The 14,753-nt window shown below is 38.2% G+C and overlaps 1 protein-coding gene and 1 pseudogene across 18 annotated transcripts in view; both read left to right on the top strand.

Moving 5' to 3' along the window:
* The window catches only part of C2CD5 (C2 calcium dependent domain containing 5), a 100,778-nt gene that overhangs the window by 17,226 nt on the left and 68,799 nt on the right, over positions 1 to 14,753 (top strand). For all 18 annotated transcript variants that reach the window (XM_078075745.1, XM_036119229.2, XM_036119234.2 and 15 more), the window contains exons 4-6: positions 7,625 to 7,796; positions 10,419 to 10,514; positions 13,885 to 14,040. In XM_078075745.1, the coding sequence (XP_077931871.1) occupies positions 7,625 to 7,796; positions 10,419 to 10,514; positions 13,885 to 14,040 (424 nt within the window). The remainder of the gene's footprint in view (positions 1 to 7,624; positions 7,797 to 10,418; positions 10,515 to 13,884; positions 14,041 to 14,753) is intronic.
* LOC118552657 (leucine-rich repeat-containing protein 34-like) lies at positions 10,598 to 12,179 on the top strand (annotated as a pseudogene).

Genomic DNA, 14,753 nt, shown 5'->3' with positions numbered 1-14,753 from the left:
CAACCTGAGATGTAAGAAGATCTGGATCTCTACAAGCAGAATAAGGCAGGCGGTTGGTTTTGAGGTACAAAGCGGGGAGCCGTGATTCCGTGGGCAGATATCGGAGAATAAACGGCAGCAGGAGGGTGCCTGGCCGTGGGGATCCTACACCGCCGGTGAGTGACAGCCTCGCGCGCTGGGGACGGGCACAGACTCGCAGACCGGTAGCTGCGGAGAAAGGACTCTAGGGCAGCCCCCGGGGCAGGAACCCGGAGCGGCGGGGTCGCGCGCACACGAACTGGGAGCAGCTGGCAGTTTTAGAAGCACAAAGGGCAGGGACGTGCTCTGACATGGAGGTAGGACTGGGAGTGTTGCGGAGGGGCGCACAAACCCAGGCCGCTGCAGTTTATAGCAGCACGGACAGAAACGGAGACGGTGTGGCCTGGAGAGCTCACTGAAGAACAGACTGCGGTCTCTCTGCTCTGAGACAGAGGGTTGGAAACGGTTTCTTCTGCTCTGACTCGCAGAAGAGACGCGGAAAGCAGCCAGGGAAAGCTGCCAGAGCACAAAAGCCCCCAAAACTGATTCCCGCTGGGCTCATCCCCCACCACAGGGGGGCAGGGCAACTCCGCCCAACAGGGTTGCCTGAGTAACAGTGCGGCAGGCCCCTCCTGCAGAAGACAGGCTGGGAAAACAAGGGGCCAGCAACCCTAAGGTCCCAAGAAAACAGGTGCATCTTGCTTGGGTTCTGGTCAATAATTTGGACTCTATACATTCCCTCAAACACCCATCAACAGAAGGACTAGGAGGAGGAGCCCCCAAAATAGAAAAGACTCAGAGATTATGACTTATGCTGCAGATTTACAAATGGATGCAGATATAACCAAGATGTCGGAGATGGAATTCAGGCTAGCAATTGTGAAGACAATGGCTAGAATGGAGAAATCAATTAATGGCAACATAGAGTCTCTAAGGGCAGAAATGAAAGCTGAATTGGCAGAACTTAAAAATGCTATCAATGAGATCCAATCCAATCTAGATAATCTAACAGCTAGGGTAACTGAGGCAGAAGAACGAAGAAGCGACCTGGAAGACAATATAATATTGTAGATAAATATAATAGATAAAAGGGGAAAAGAGGAGGCCAGGGAAAAACAACTCAGAATCCATGAAAATAGAATCAGAGAAATAAGTGACACCATGAAGCATTCCAATGTCAGAATAATTGGAATCCCAGAGGGAGTGGAGAGAGGGAGAGGACTAGAAGATGTATTTGGGCAAATCGTAGCTGAGAACTTCCCTAATCTGGGGAATGAAACAAACATTCGTGTCCTAGAGGCAGAGAGGACCCCTCCCAAGATCAAGGAAAACAGGCCAACACCCCGGCATGTAATAGTAAAACTTGCAAATCTTAGAACCAAGGAAACCATCTTAAGGGCAGTTAGGGGGAAGAGATTCCTTACGTACAGAGGGAGGAACATCAGAATAACGTCAGACCTATCCACAGAGACCTGGCAAGCCAGAAAGGCCTGGCAAGACATATTCAGGGTACTAAATGAGAAGAACATGCATCCAAGAATACTTTATCCGGCAAGGCTTTCATTTAGAATGGATGGAGAGGGCGCCTGGGTGGCTCAGTTGGTTAAGCGACTGCCTTCGGCTCAGGTCATGATCCTGGAGTCCCCGGATCGAGTCCCGCATTGGGCTCCCTGCTTGGCGGGGAGTCTGCTTCTCCCTCTGACCCTCCTCCTTCTCATGCTCTGTGTCTCTCATTCTCTCTCTCTCTCAAATAAATAAATAAAATCTTTAAAAAAAAAAAAAAATAGAATGGATGGAGAGATGCAGAGCTTCCACGACCGGCAGAAACTGAAAGAATATGTGACCACTAAGCTGGCCCTGCAAGAAATATTAAGGGGGGTTCTATAAAAGGAGAGAGACCCCAAGAGTGATATACAACAGAAATTTACAGGGACAATCTATAAAAACAACGTCTTCACAGGCAACATGATGACAATTAATTCATATCTTTCAATAATCACCCTCAACGTGAATGGCCTAAACGCTCCCATAAAACGGCACAGGGTTGCAGTTTGGATAAAAAGACAGGACCCATCCATATGCTGCCTACAAGAGACTCATTTTGAACCTAAAGATACATCCAGACTGAAAGTGAAGGGATGGAGATCCATATTCTGTGCCAGCGGACCTCAAAAGAAAGCTGGGGTAGCAATTCTTATATCAGACAAATTAGATTTTAAACTAAAGTCTGTAATTAGAGACACAGAAGGACACTATATCATTCTTAAAGGGTCTATCCAACAAGAAGATCTAACAATTGTAAATATCTATGCCCCCAACATGGGAGCAGCCATCTACATAAGCCAACTGTTAACCAAAATAAAGAGTCATATTGGTAACAATACGTTAATTGTAGGAGACCTCAATACTCCACTCTCTGCAATGGACAGATCATCTAAGCAGAAAATCAACAAGGAAACAAGAGCTTTGAATGATACACTGGATCAGATGGACCTCATAGATATTTACAGAACATTCCACCCTAAAACAACAGAATACCCATTCTTCTCGAGCTCACATGGAACTTTCTCCAGAATAGACCACATACTGGGTCACAAATCAGGTCTCAACCGATACCAAAAGATTGAGATTATTCCCTGCATATTCTCAGACCACAATGCTTTAAAACTGGAACTCAACCACAAGAAAAAATTTGGCAGAAATTCAAACCCTTGGAAGCTAAAGACCACTCTGCTCAAGAATGTTTGGGTCAATCAGGAAATCAAAGAAGAACTTAAACAATTCATGGACATCAATGAGAACGAAAACACATCGGTCCAAAACCTATGGGATACTGCAAAGGCGGACCTAAGGGGGAAATACATAGCCATCCAAGCCTCACTCAAAAAAATAGAAAAATCCTGAATTCACCAACTAACTCTACACCTTAAAGAACTAGAGAAAAAGCAACAAATGACGCCTAAACCACGCATTAGAAAAGAAATAATTAAAATTAGAGCAGAAATCAATGAATCAGAAACCAGAAACACAGTAGATCAGATCAATGAAACTAGAAGTTGGTTCTTTGAAAGAATTAATAAGATCGATAAACCACTGGCCAGACTTATCCAGAAGAAAAGAGAAAGGACCCAAATTAATAAAATTATGAATGAAAGCGGAGAGATCACGACTAACACCAAGGAAATAGAAACAATTATTAGAAATTATTATCAACAACTATATGCCAATAAACTGAGCAATCTGGATGAAATGGAGGCCTTCCTGGAAACCTATAAGCTGCCAAGATTGAAACAGGAAGAAATTGACAACCTGAACAGGCCAATAACCAGGAACGAGATTGAAGCAGTGATCAAAAACCTCCCAAAAAACAAGAGTCCAGGGCCTGATGGATTCCCTGGGGAATTCTACCAAACATTCAAAGAAGAAATAATACCTATTCTCCTGAAGCTGTGTCAAAAAATAGAAACAGAAGGAAAGCTTCCAAACTCATTCTATGAGGCCAGCATTACCTTAATCTCCAAACCAGGCAAAGACCCCATCAAAAAGGAGAATTTCAGACTGATATCCCTGATGAATATGGATTCCAAAATCCTCAACAAAATCCTAGCTAATAGGATCCAACAATACATTAAAAGGATCATCCACCACGACCAAGTGGGATTTATCTCCGGGATGCAAGGGTGGTTCAACATTCGCAAATCAATCGATGTGATAGAACACATTAATAAGAGGAGGGAGAAGAACCATATGGTCCTCTCAATTGATGCAGAAGAAGCACTTGACAAAATACAACATCCTTTCCTGATTAAAACTCTTCAGAGTATAGGGATAGAGGGAACATTCCTCAAGTTCATAAAATCCATCTATGAAAACCCACAGCGAATATCATCCTCAATGGGGAAAAGCTGAGAGCCTTTCCCTTAAGATCAGGAACACGTCAAGGATGCCCACTCTCGCCACTATTGTTCAGCATAGTATTAGAAGTCCTAGCAACAGCAGTCAGACAACAAAAAGAAATAAAAGGTATTCAAATTGGGAAAGAAGAAGTCAAACTGTCTCTTTTCGCAGACGACATGATACTTTATGTGGAAAACCCAAAAGACTCCACCCCCAAATTACTAGAACTCATCCAGCAATTCAGTAATGTGGCAGGATACAAAATCAATGCACAGAAATCATTTGCTTTCTTATACACTAACAACGCAACTGTAGAAAGAGGAATTAGAGAAACGATTCCATTTACAATAGCACCAAAAACCATAAGATACCTCGGAATAAACCTGACCAAAGAGGTAAAGGATCTATACTCTAGGAACTACAAAACACTCATGAAAGAAATTGAAGAAGACACAAAAAGATGGAAAAATATTCCATGCTCATGGATCGGAAGAATAAACATTGTTAAAATGTCTATGCTACCCAGAGCAATCTATACCTTCAATGCCATCCCGATCAAAATTCCAATGACATTTTTCAAAGTGGTGGAACAAACAATCCTAAAATTTGTATGGAATCAGAAAAGACCCCGAATTGCCAAGGAAATGTTGAAAAAGAAAAACAAAGCTGGGGGCATCACGTTCCCCGATTTCAAGCTATATTACAAAGCTGTGATCACCAAGACAGCATGGTACTGGCACAGAAACAGACATATAACCAATGGAACAAAATAGAGAACCCAGATATGGACCCTCAACTCTACAGTCAAATAATCTTTGACAAAGCAGGAAAAAACATGCAATGGAAAAAAGACAGTCTCTTCAATAAATGGTGCTGGGAAAATTGGACAGTGACATGCAGAAGAATGAAACTCGACCGTTCTCTAACACCATTCACAAAGATAAACTCAAAGTGGTTGAAAGACCTCAATGTGAGACAGGAATCCATCAAAATCCTAGAGGAGCACATAGGCAGTAACCTCTTTGACATTGCCCACAGCAACTTCTTTCAAGATACATCTCCAAAGGCTAGTGAAACAAAAGCAAAAGTGAACTTTTGGGACTTCATCAAGATAAAAAGCTTCTGCACAGCAAAGGAAACAGTCAACAAAACAAAGAGGCAACCCACAGAATGGGAGAAGATATTTGCAAATGACACTACAGATAAAGGGCTGGTATCCAAGATCTATAAAGAACTTCTCAAACTCAACACCCAAAAAACAAATAAGTCGAAAAGTGGGCAGAAGATATGAAAAGACACTTCTCTGAAGAAGACATACAAATGGCTAACAGACACATGAAAAAATGTTCATCATCATTGGCCATCAGGGAAATTCAAATCAAAACCACATTGAGATACCACGTCACACCAGTTAGAATGGCAAAAATGTACAGGGAAAGAAACAACAGATGCTGGAGAGGTTGTGGAGAAAGGGGAACCCTCTTACACTGTTGGTGGGAATGCAAGTTGGTACAGTCACTTTGGAAAACAGTGTGGAGGTTCCTCAAAAATTTAAAAATAGAGCTACCCTATGACCGAGCAGTTGCACTACTGGGTATTTACCCCAAAGACACAGATGTAGTGAAAAGAAGGGCCATATGCACCCCAATGTTCATAGCAATGTCTGCAATAGCCAAACTGTGGAAAGAGCCGAGATGCCTTTCAATAGATGAATGGATAAAGAAGATGTGGTCCATATATACAATGAAATATTACTCAGCCATCAGAAAGGATGAATACCCAACTTTTATATCAACATGGATGGGACTGGAGGAGATTATGCTAAGTGAAATAAGTCAAGCAGAGAAAGTCAATTATCGTATGTTTTCACTTATTTGTGGAACATAAGAAATAGCATGGAGGACATTAGGAGAAGGAAGGGAAAAATGGGCGGGGGATTTGGAGGGAGAGATGAACCATGAGAGACTATGGACCTGAGAAACAAACAGGGTTTTAGAAGGGAGTGGGGAGGGGGGATTGGTTAGCCCGGTGATGGGTGTTAAGGAGGGCACGTACTGCATGGAGTACTGGGTGTTATACGAAAATGATGGGTCGTGGATCACCACATCAAAAACCAATGATGTATTGTATGGTGACTAACATAATAAAATTAAAACAACAAAAAAAAATTTAGAGTTAAACATTAATAAAGGTAAAAAAAACAATAATTCCTTCTACTTTAATTCTTAAAATAATCTTCAGAGGTTAGATTATTAGTCTAAAATCAACAAGGAATTAAATGGAATGGAGAAAGGCATAATATTTAATAATTAAGTTTAAAAAATTAACCAAAGTATATAGGTTTGCAGAGATATCACTTGACCAAAGCATATGTAAGGAAAATACAGAGATTTTAGTTAACCACAAACTGTCTTAATGAACAGTATGGTATATCTGCTGTAATGACAAACATTCATAGACTACATTTAAAAAGTATAGTATTTAAGTTACAGGAAATAATCCTTTTATATTCCATCCTTACAAATATCTGTAATATTGTGTTCCATCTAGCCACTACATTTGATGAGGAGTACTGGCAAATTGGAGGATGATATGGTATCCATAAGATATGGTATTCCATATCCGAAATAATGAACATGTCTTCCAAAGGGAAAAATCTTTTTTTGCCTCCTTCTTTGCCTTAGTCAGTTTGGCCTGCTGTAACAGAATACTGTAGAGTGGGTGGCTTAAACAATAGCCTTTTATTTCTGACATTTCTGGATGCTGGGAATTCTGAGATAGGGTACTATCATGGTTTTGTTTTGCTGAGATCCCTCTTTCTGGCCTGTAGATAGTGATCTTCTTGCTTGTCCTTTCATAGAGGGGAGAGAGATCGTCTCTCCCCGTCTTTACTTGCAAGGATACCAATCCCATTTGAGAGGACTCCACCCTTTTGACTTAATTACCTCCCTAAGATTCCATCTCCAAATACCATCATATTGGGGATTAGGACTTCCATATACAGATTTTCAGGGCACAGAGACATTTAGTTCACTGCATTCTCCATTGTAGTCCCTCTTTTAGGCTAGTGCTTGCCATGTGATAAGTAATTGATAGAAAGTAAAAGGAGAGAGAAGAAACATTTATTTCACTTACTTAATTCATGAACTTTAGTTTATTTTTTTTTTTTTACACCAATAATATATTAGTTTTTCCTATAGTTTTATTCTGTGAAATTGTCTTTAGAAATGATGGTATCATGGTGCTCATTAGCATCCTTGCTCTCCTGTAGATAATGTTTGGACTCATTTTTACTGGATATTATAAGTAGACTAGTAAAATACAGGATAATATGTAGAAAAAGAAATTAAACATGGGCCTGACACAGGATAATATGTAGAAAAAGAAATTAAACATGAGGCCCAACACGGCCTGAACTCACGACCCTGAGATCAAGACCTGAGCTAAGGTCAAGAGCTGGACACCCAACCAACTGAGCCACCCAGGCGCCCCGAACTGTACTTCTTTTCCTTAGAAATTTGGCATCTTTTATAGAAAAAGGGGTTATAACTTGTGTGTGTGTGTGTTAATTCCTTTACCTTTGTGCTTAGAGATAAATCTGTAAGTTTTTTTTCTAGAAATAAGTAATCTTTTACATTTGGTATATGTATATGTTTATGGTAATGAAGACTTAAAAATTAAAAGATTTAATTTTAAGGTGTACTTTTAGGTGGATGATGAAGATTTACAGGATGAACCTCTGCAGATCACAGTTCTTGACCATGACACTTACAGTGCAAATGATGCCATTGGTAAAGTGTACATTGATATTGATCCTTTACTCTACAGTGAGGCTGCAACAGTCATCTCAGGATGGTTTCCAATTTATGATACTATACATGGTAAGGAGTATATAATTTGAAGTAATCCCTGTTAAATTTGTACAATATAGTAAGTAAATGCATTATTTAAAAATAATCTTACAAATACAGTGGAGTTTTCTAGAGGTTTTATGATGTATAATATTACCACACATTGAATGCAGAACAGAAATAGAATCTAACAGTATTCCATGAAGCTAGACATTATAGAGAACTACAAAAATGTAAGTGCTATTCTTATTACTAGTTTTTTTGTTTTTCAGAATATAGTTATTTTTATAAAAACGTTTATAGTAATAAATATTTTTTAAAATTCTCAGCTTTAATTTTAATTTTCATTCTCAATTTTAATATAAATTTTTAATTTTTAAATTTTTAAAAAGATTTTATTTATTATAGAGAGAGGAAGAGAGAGGGAGAGAGAGAGAGTGAGCAGTGGGGAGGGGCAGAGGGAGAGGGAGAAACAGACTCCCCACTGAGTGGAGAGTCCGATCCCAGGACCCTGATATCAGGACCTGAGCTGAAGTCAGAGGCCCAACCGACTGAGCCACCCAGGTGTCCCTCTCAATTTTAATTTTAATTATAACATGGTAAATATTGATATATGATGCATATAAACAAAAACTCCTTGAAGTTCTCAATAATTTTTAAGATTGTAAAAGTGGTTATGTCATCAGAAAGTTTGAGAACTGCCAGCCTGAAAATATGCCATCTTTTTAGAATGGCAAATGGACCCATAAGGAACTGGCAAATGTTTCTCTCTGTAGTCTAGCCTAATCTTTCTGCCTATTTTCCATTTCTGACCTGGCAATCCTGTTGCTAGTTGTTTATTATAAGAATAATAAACTGAGATTTATGCAAAAGTATATTTATTGTGACACATTCTATTATTATTTATTAATATTTACAATGGTAAAATAAATTGGAAAGGAAGATTTACTTAAATAAATTAGAGCATATATAGACCATGAATTATGCAGCCAGAATAAAATGCATGTTTTTAGAGTAGAGTGGCATAAGGAAATGTGTATGATTTGTAAAATTGTAAAATTTTGTAAAATTCAGATTATAAAACATTATTATAGGATGATTATATATTTGTTTAGAAAGAAAAGAATTGCATATATGTGATATCATGTGATAAATTGGCAGAATACATGATAAAATGTTTATTCTTTTTTTAAAAAAAAAGATTTATTTATTTATTTTAGAGAGAGAGAGTGTGAGGAGGGGCAGAGGGAGAGAATCTCAAGCAGACTCCCTGCTGAGCACAGAGCCCTACGGGGCTGGATCTCAGGACCCTGAGATCATGACTTGACCTGAAACCAAGAGTTGGACGCTTAACCACCCAGGCATTCCGATAAAATATTTATTCTTGGATAGTTTTATTTCTGGACTGTAATCCTATTTTTCCTCTTTTGCTTTTTTCTGTATTTCTGTATTTCTGTATTTTCTGTATTTTTCTGTATTTTCTGTACAACAATAAAATGTTGTAATATACAACATAAGTATATTATTTTTGTAGTCAGGAAATAAAATCCAGTCCCATAGTATATTACCAATAAAACGTGCCACTGGAGAAATAATCTGGACTTAGATTAAAGGCAATAGCAGTAGGCAGGAATGAATTTTCCAAATACTTTATACTAAATACTGTTTATAGTTGGTTTAATATGTTTATGGACCCTTTGTTAGGACATAATCTCATTATTTCAATGGGTAAATGAGCAAGTCACTCTTCTTAGAAGGCTTTCTGTAACTCTGAATTTGATTGACATGCAATCAGGACAGTCCAGTAAAAATATTTGGTAAATGTTAGAGATAGAGACTGGGTCATTTTTATTTATTAGGACATGTTCTGAAAAACCCTAATTTTTGGAATTTCTTAGCTCATTTTAACTTAATATATTCATTGAAAAGAATAAAACTTTTGTGTGGGCGCTTGGGTGGCTTAGTCGTTAAGCGTCTGTCTCAGCTCAGGTCATGATCCCAGGGTCCTGGGACCCCGCATCAGGCTTCCTGCTCAGCGGGAAGCCTGCTTCTCCCTCTCTTGTGTTCCCTCTCTCGCTGTGTCTCTCTCTCTGTCAAATGAATAAATAAAATCTTTAAAAAAAGAAAAAGAATAAAACTTTCGTGTTAAATCAGATTCTTGGCATTTGTTGACCATTTAAGATCTGACTTCTAATCCTGGCTGTACTACTTAACTAGTTATTGACACTATGCAAATTATTTAACTTTCATTAAACTTTAATGTTTTCCTCTGTAACATGAGGATGATAATACTACAGAAATTACCTTACTGGGTTGGTGTGAGAGCTATGAGATACTACACGTAAGGCATTTAGAACATTATCTGTGCTCAGATGTTACCGTCATCATCATTGTTGTCATCAATTCAAATGTGGCTCCTTTGCAGTTAGTTTTGATTCAAATAAGTAGACTTATTCATTCTATAATATATATGTATACTTCAGAAAATGTAATAAACTACTTAGAGTAAAAATAATTAGGAAACAAAGTTAGCACTGCTATTATGATTGATACGATATTTTAAAATCATCAGTTGACATTCATTTGCTGGATTATTTAATTGTGTTTTATTTTGTTAAGGGTAAAAACTTGATTTTCCATTTGAAATTTTAGGTATCCGTGGGGAAATCAATGTAGTTGTCAAAGTAGACCTCTTCAATGATTTAAATCGATTTAGGCAGTCATCATGTGGAGTCAAATTCTTTTGCAGTAAGTAAATGCATTTTATTTCTCATTTAACAGGAAATTTAATTGTTAAATATAGGGAATCAAATTAATATTTCAGAACGCTAATGGAAAATCTATCATACTTTGGTTTTAATGCCAAAGAGAAAATTGTCAATTTTTCAGAAACAATTACCGTAGCTCTGGGGACTATTTATCTGATTTTAAAGTAAATGAAATCTAATTTTTTACAAGTTCTTAGAAATTTTTGTTAGAATAGTCCATTGGGGCATGAGGTGTACATGGTTATCATGACCCTACTCTGCCTTGCACTCTCGCCCCTACTCCAGACTCTGGAAGGAATCACATTAAACATTGCTGGTAACTTATTTGCTTATTGCTGGTAGAAAGAGTGACTGAAGATTTTGGATTTTTTCCCGAATTTTAAAGAAGAATCCATGTATTAATGAAACAACTTAATCTTGTTTACTTAAATCTTATGTTAGTAATATTGGGCCCAAAGGTGGAGAATTGATTGTAAAAGCACTACATAACAATACAACTCTGAAATATCTGAGAATGACTGGAAACAAGTTTGAAAATGAAGGTGGAATGTGTTTTGCAGGAATGCTACAAATTAATTCATCCTTAGAGAAATGAGATCGGAGTGACTGTGGTCTGGAAATGCAAAATGTGATAGCATTTGCTACAGTCCTAACTGAAAACCAAACAACTAAGGGAATATACCCAAACCTACCTATACTGTATGGTGAATAGGAGACGTCCACAGTTCATCTAGGCCACATGCTGAAAGAAAATCACTGCCTTGTTGCATTGCTCATGTGTAAGCATGATATTATAAAACAGTTAGGTGATGCACTGTATCTGAACAGTAGCCTGTGCTAACTTGATGTCAGCTGGTTGTCAGTAGTCAGCAACAACATAGGGGGAGATGGGCTTGTACTTTCGTAATCAATGAAAACAAATCCCACTCTCTCTAATATCTACATTTGGGAGAACAAATTCGATGACTACATGTATGATATAATCAGACTTAATTCAAATTCAAATCAGACAAATTCAGATTCAAATTCAAATGGGCCATCTAAAATTAGGTAATACAGATACGGAGCTATTTGTGGTGGGTGGACATGTGTATTTTGCAGAAGTCTCCAGTGGCCTTAAAAAGCATTATTATCAGACATCAACTTACGGAGAAGCTTGCAGCACTCATCTAATGCAGGTTTTGCTCTTCTTTTTTTTTTTCTTAAGATTTTATTTATTTATTTGACAGAGAGAGACACTGCAAGAGAGGGAACACAAGCAGGGGGAGTGGGAGAGGGAGAAGCAGGCTTCCCGCCAAGCAGGGAGCCCAATGCGAGGCTCGATCCCAGGACCCTGAGATCATGACCTGAGCCGAATGCAGATGCTCAACGACTGAGCCACTCAGGCGCCCTTCTTTTTTTTTTTTTTTTAAAGATTTATTTATTTATTTGAGAGAGAGAGGGAGAACATGCACATGGGGGGAGGGGCAGAGGGAGAGAATCTTCAAGCAGACTCCCCACTAAGCAAGGAGCCTGATGTGGGGCTTGGTCCCAGGACCCTTGAGGTCATGACCTGAGCAGAAACCAAGAGTTGGACCCTTAACTGAAGGGACCACCCAGGTACCCTGTAGGTTTTCCTCTTCTACCGGTAGGTCAATCTCCGTGAAAAACTCTAAAATAATTTTAAATAAAAGCTCTAAAATAATTTTCACATATTTATCTTATTTCACAGCAATGAATATTTTATTGCCTATTAAATTTTTCTTCTATAAATTAGAACAAGTTGCCTTGTGAATATGTGAAAGATACGACTATATTGAACTTTGTATAACTGTCAAAAAAGAAAAATCCACTGATATTTTATTTTTTTACCTTTATTTTTATTTATTTATTTTTAAAGACTTTATTTTTAAGTAATCTCTAATCTAACATGGGGCTCGAACCCACAGTCCTGAGATCCAAGAGTCATATGCTCCGCTGACTGAGCCAGTCAGACTCTCCTTCAGTGGTAATTTAGTAGATGTTGTTAAGATAGGAGCAGAGCACTATAGCCAAACATTGTGATGCTATCCAAACTTAAATAGGTATCTACAGGTACAGTCCCTCAAGTGCCATGAAATATGGGCTGGCATTGGGCAGATGTAGGCAGTCACAGCCAGCCTGGATTAATAGGGTTGAAAACTCCTAAGTAGTTGAGTTAGCTTTAAGGCATGGATGTCTTAGAGACTAATTTGGTGTAGATGTTCTTAGGTTCTCCCTTTGTTTTTTTGTTTGTTTGTTTTTTTGTTGTTTTGTTTGTTTTTCTATAGGTTATCCCCTTTTTGAATCCGACTAGATCTTATTTTATTTTTTTTAAGATTTTATTTATTTAATTGACAGAGAGAGAGAGAGAGACAGAGAGAGAGGTAACACAAGCAGGGGGAGTGGGAGAGGGAGAAGCAGGCTTCCCACCGAGCAGGGAGCCCGACACGGGGCTCGATCCCATGACCCTGAGATCATGACCTGAGCTGAAGGCAGTTGCCTAACCAACTGAGCCAACCAGGCACCCCCAACTAGATCTTATTTTAAATCTAATGACATTTGGTGTTATTTATATTAAATGAGTTTGTTAAATAGTATAGTGACTACTGAACCAGTTGGCCATATGGCCATGGATTATTCGAAATTGCAGGGCTATATGACTCCTCAGATTATGTCAGAAAGGTAATGGTTTGATTTTTAAGACTGCACTATATGTTGTACAAAAGAACTTTTTCAAAGGGCTTTGAATAAAGTTTTTTGTATTTACTACCCACTTTGTACCTATTTTTATAATGATTACCTAGCTGACATTGATTCTGATTTTTTTTTTTTTTTTAAAGATTTTATTTATTTTCTTGACAGAGAGAGACATAGCGAGAGCAGGAACACAAGCAGGGGGAGTGGGAGAGGGAGAAGCAGGCTTCCCGCAGAGCAGGGAGCCCGATGTGGGACTCGATCCCAGGACCCTGGGACCATGACCTGAGCCGAAGGCAGATGCTTAACGACTGAGCCACCCAGGCGCCCTGATTCTGATTTTTTTTAAACTTTGTATTGAATGCTATTTAAGATTGTCTATGGCTGTTTTCGAAATTATAAAAATACAATTTCTATCTACTATGTTTACTATGAGAAAAACGAGGTCTCATTAAAGAAAATGATTATTTCTAAGAATAATATGGAATTTAGAAGACTGATTGGAAGTATGACTATTATAATTACATTGAAATTAGCACACTAAAAAGTCTTCTTGTATTATGTATCCAAAAGGTAAGAACTTAATTGTACATTTTTTAAAAATTGAATTTAACCTTGTGATAAATAAAAGTATAATAGACAATTTCTTTTAACAGCAACATCTATTCCAAAGTGCTATAGAGCTGTAATAATTCATGGTTTTGTAGAAGAGCTTGTGGTCAATGAAGACCCAGAATATCAATGGATTGATCGAATTCGTACACCAAGGGCATCAAATGAGGCCAGACAGAGACTCATTTCTTTAATGTCAGGTATTTAAAAAAAATAACTTCATTACTGATTTACTTAACACTGTTACATTTTCACTTCCTTTTGACATGCTACCTGAAATTTTACAGTGAAGGCTATGAATTATATATGACTGATTCTCTACCCTGGCCCCATCTTCCTGAACATACACACATTGCCATCTTATAAGAGGAAATCTGAACCAGAAGCTTATACTTCCTTCTTAACTAGGTAGTAAAAGGAATTTGTGCTCATGAAGTGGCATAGTGGAAAGAACCCTGAGCAAGGAAGTAGGAAACTGGGTTCTAGTTTTCCTTCCTCTAGCATTTATTTGTAGTCAGAGCTTACGTAATCCCTCTATTGTTTTTTGTTGCCTTTTCTTTTTTCTTTTTTTTTTTTTAAGATTTTATTTATTTATTTGTCAGATAGAGACATAGCAAGAGAGGGAACAAAAGCAGGGGGGAGTGGGAGAGGGAGAAGCAGGCTTCCTGCTGAGCAGGGAGCCCGATCTGGGGCTCGATCCCAGGACCCTGGGACCATGACCTGAGCTGAAGGCAGACGCTTAACGACTGAGCCACCCAGGTGCCCCTTTTGTTGCCTTTTCATAGTCCTTCTCTGACAACTTGTTTTAGCTCCCTGTACTTCTCCCTGCCATTCTTACCCCATTACTTTTCTTTATTTTTCTTTGAAGAACTTGTTTATCATTTTAAATTTTATATGTATATATGTGTGTGTA

Source organism: Halichoerus grypus, chromosome 6 (assembly GCF_964656455.1).
Source record: "Halichoerus grypus chromosome 6, mHalGry1.hap1.1, whole genome shotgun sequence".
NCBI lineage: Eukaryota > Metazoa > Chordata > Mammalia > Carnivora > Phocidae > Halichoerus > Halichoerus grypus.
This window is presented reverse-complemented; position numbering and strand designations above follow the sequence as displayed.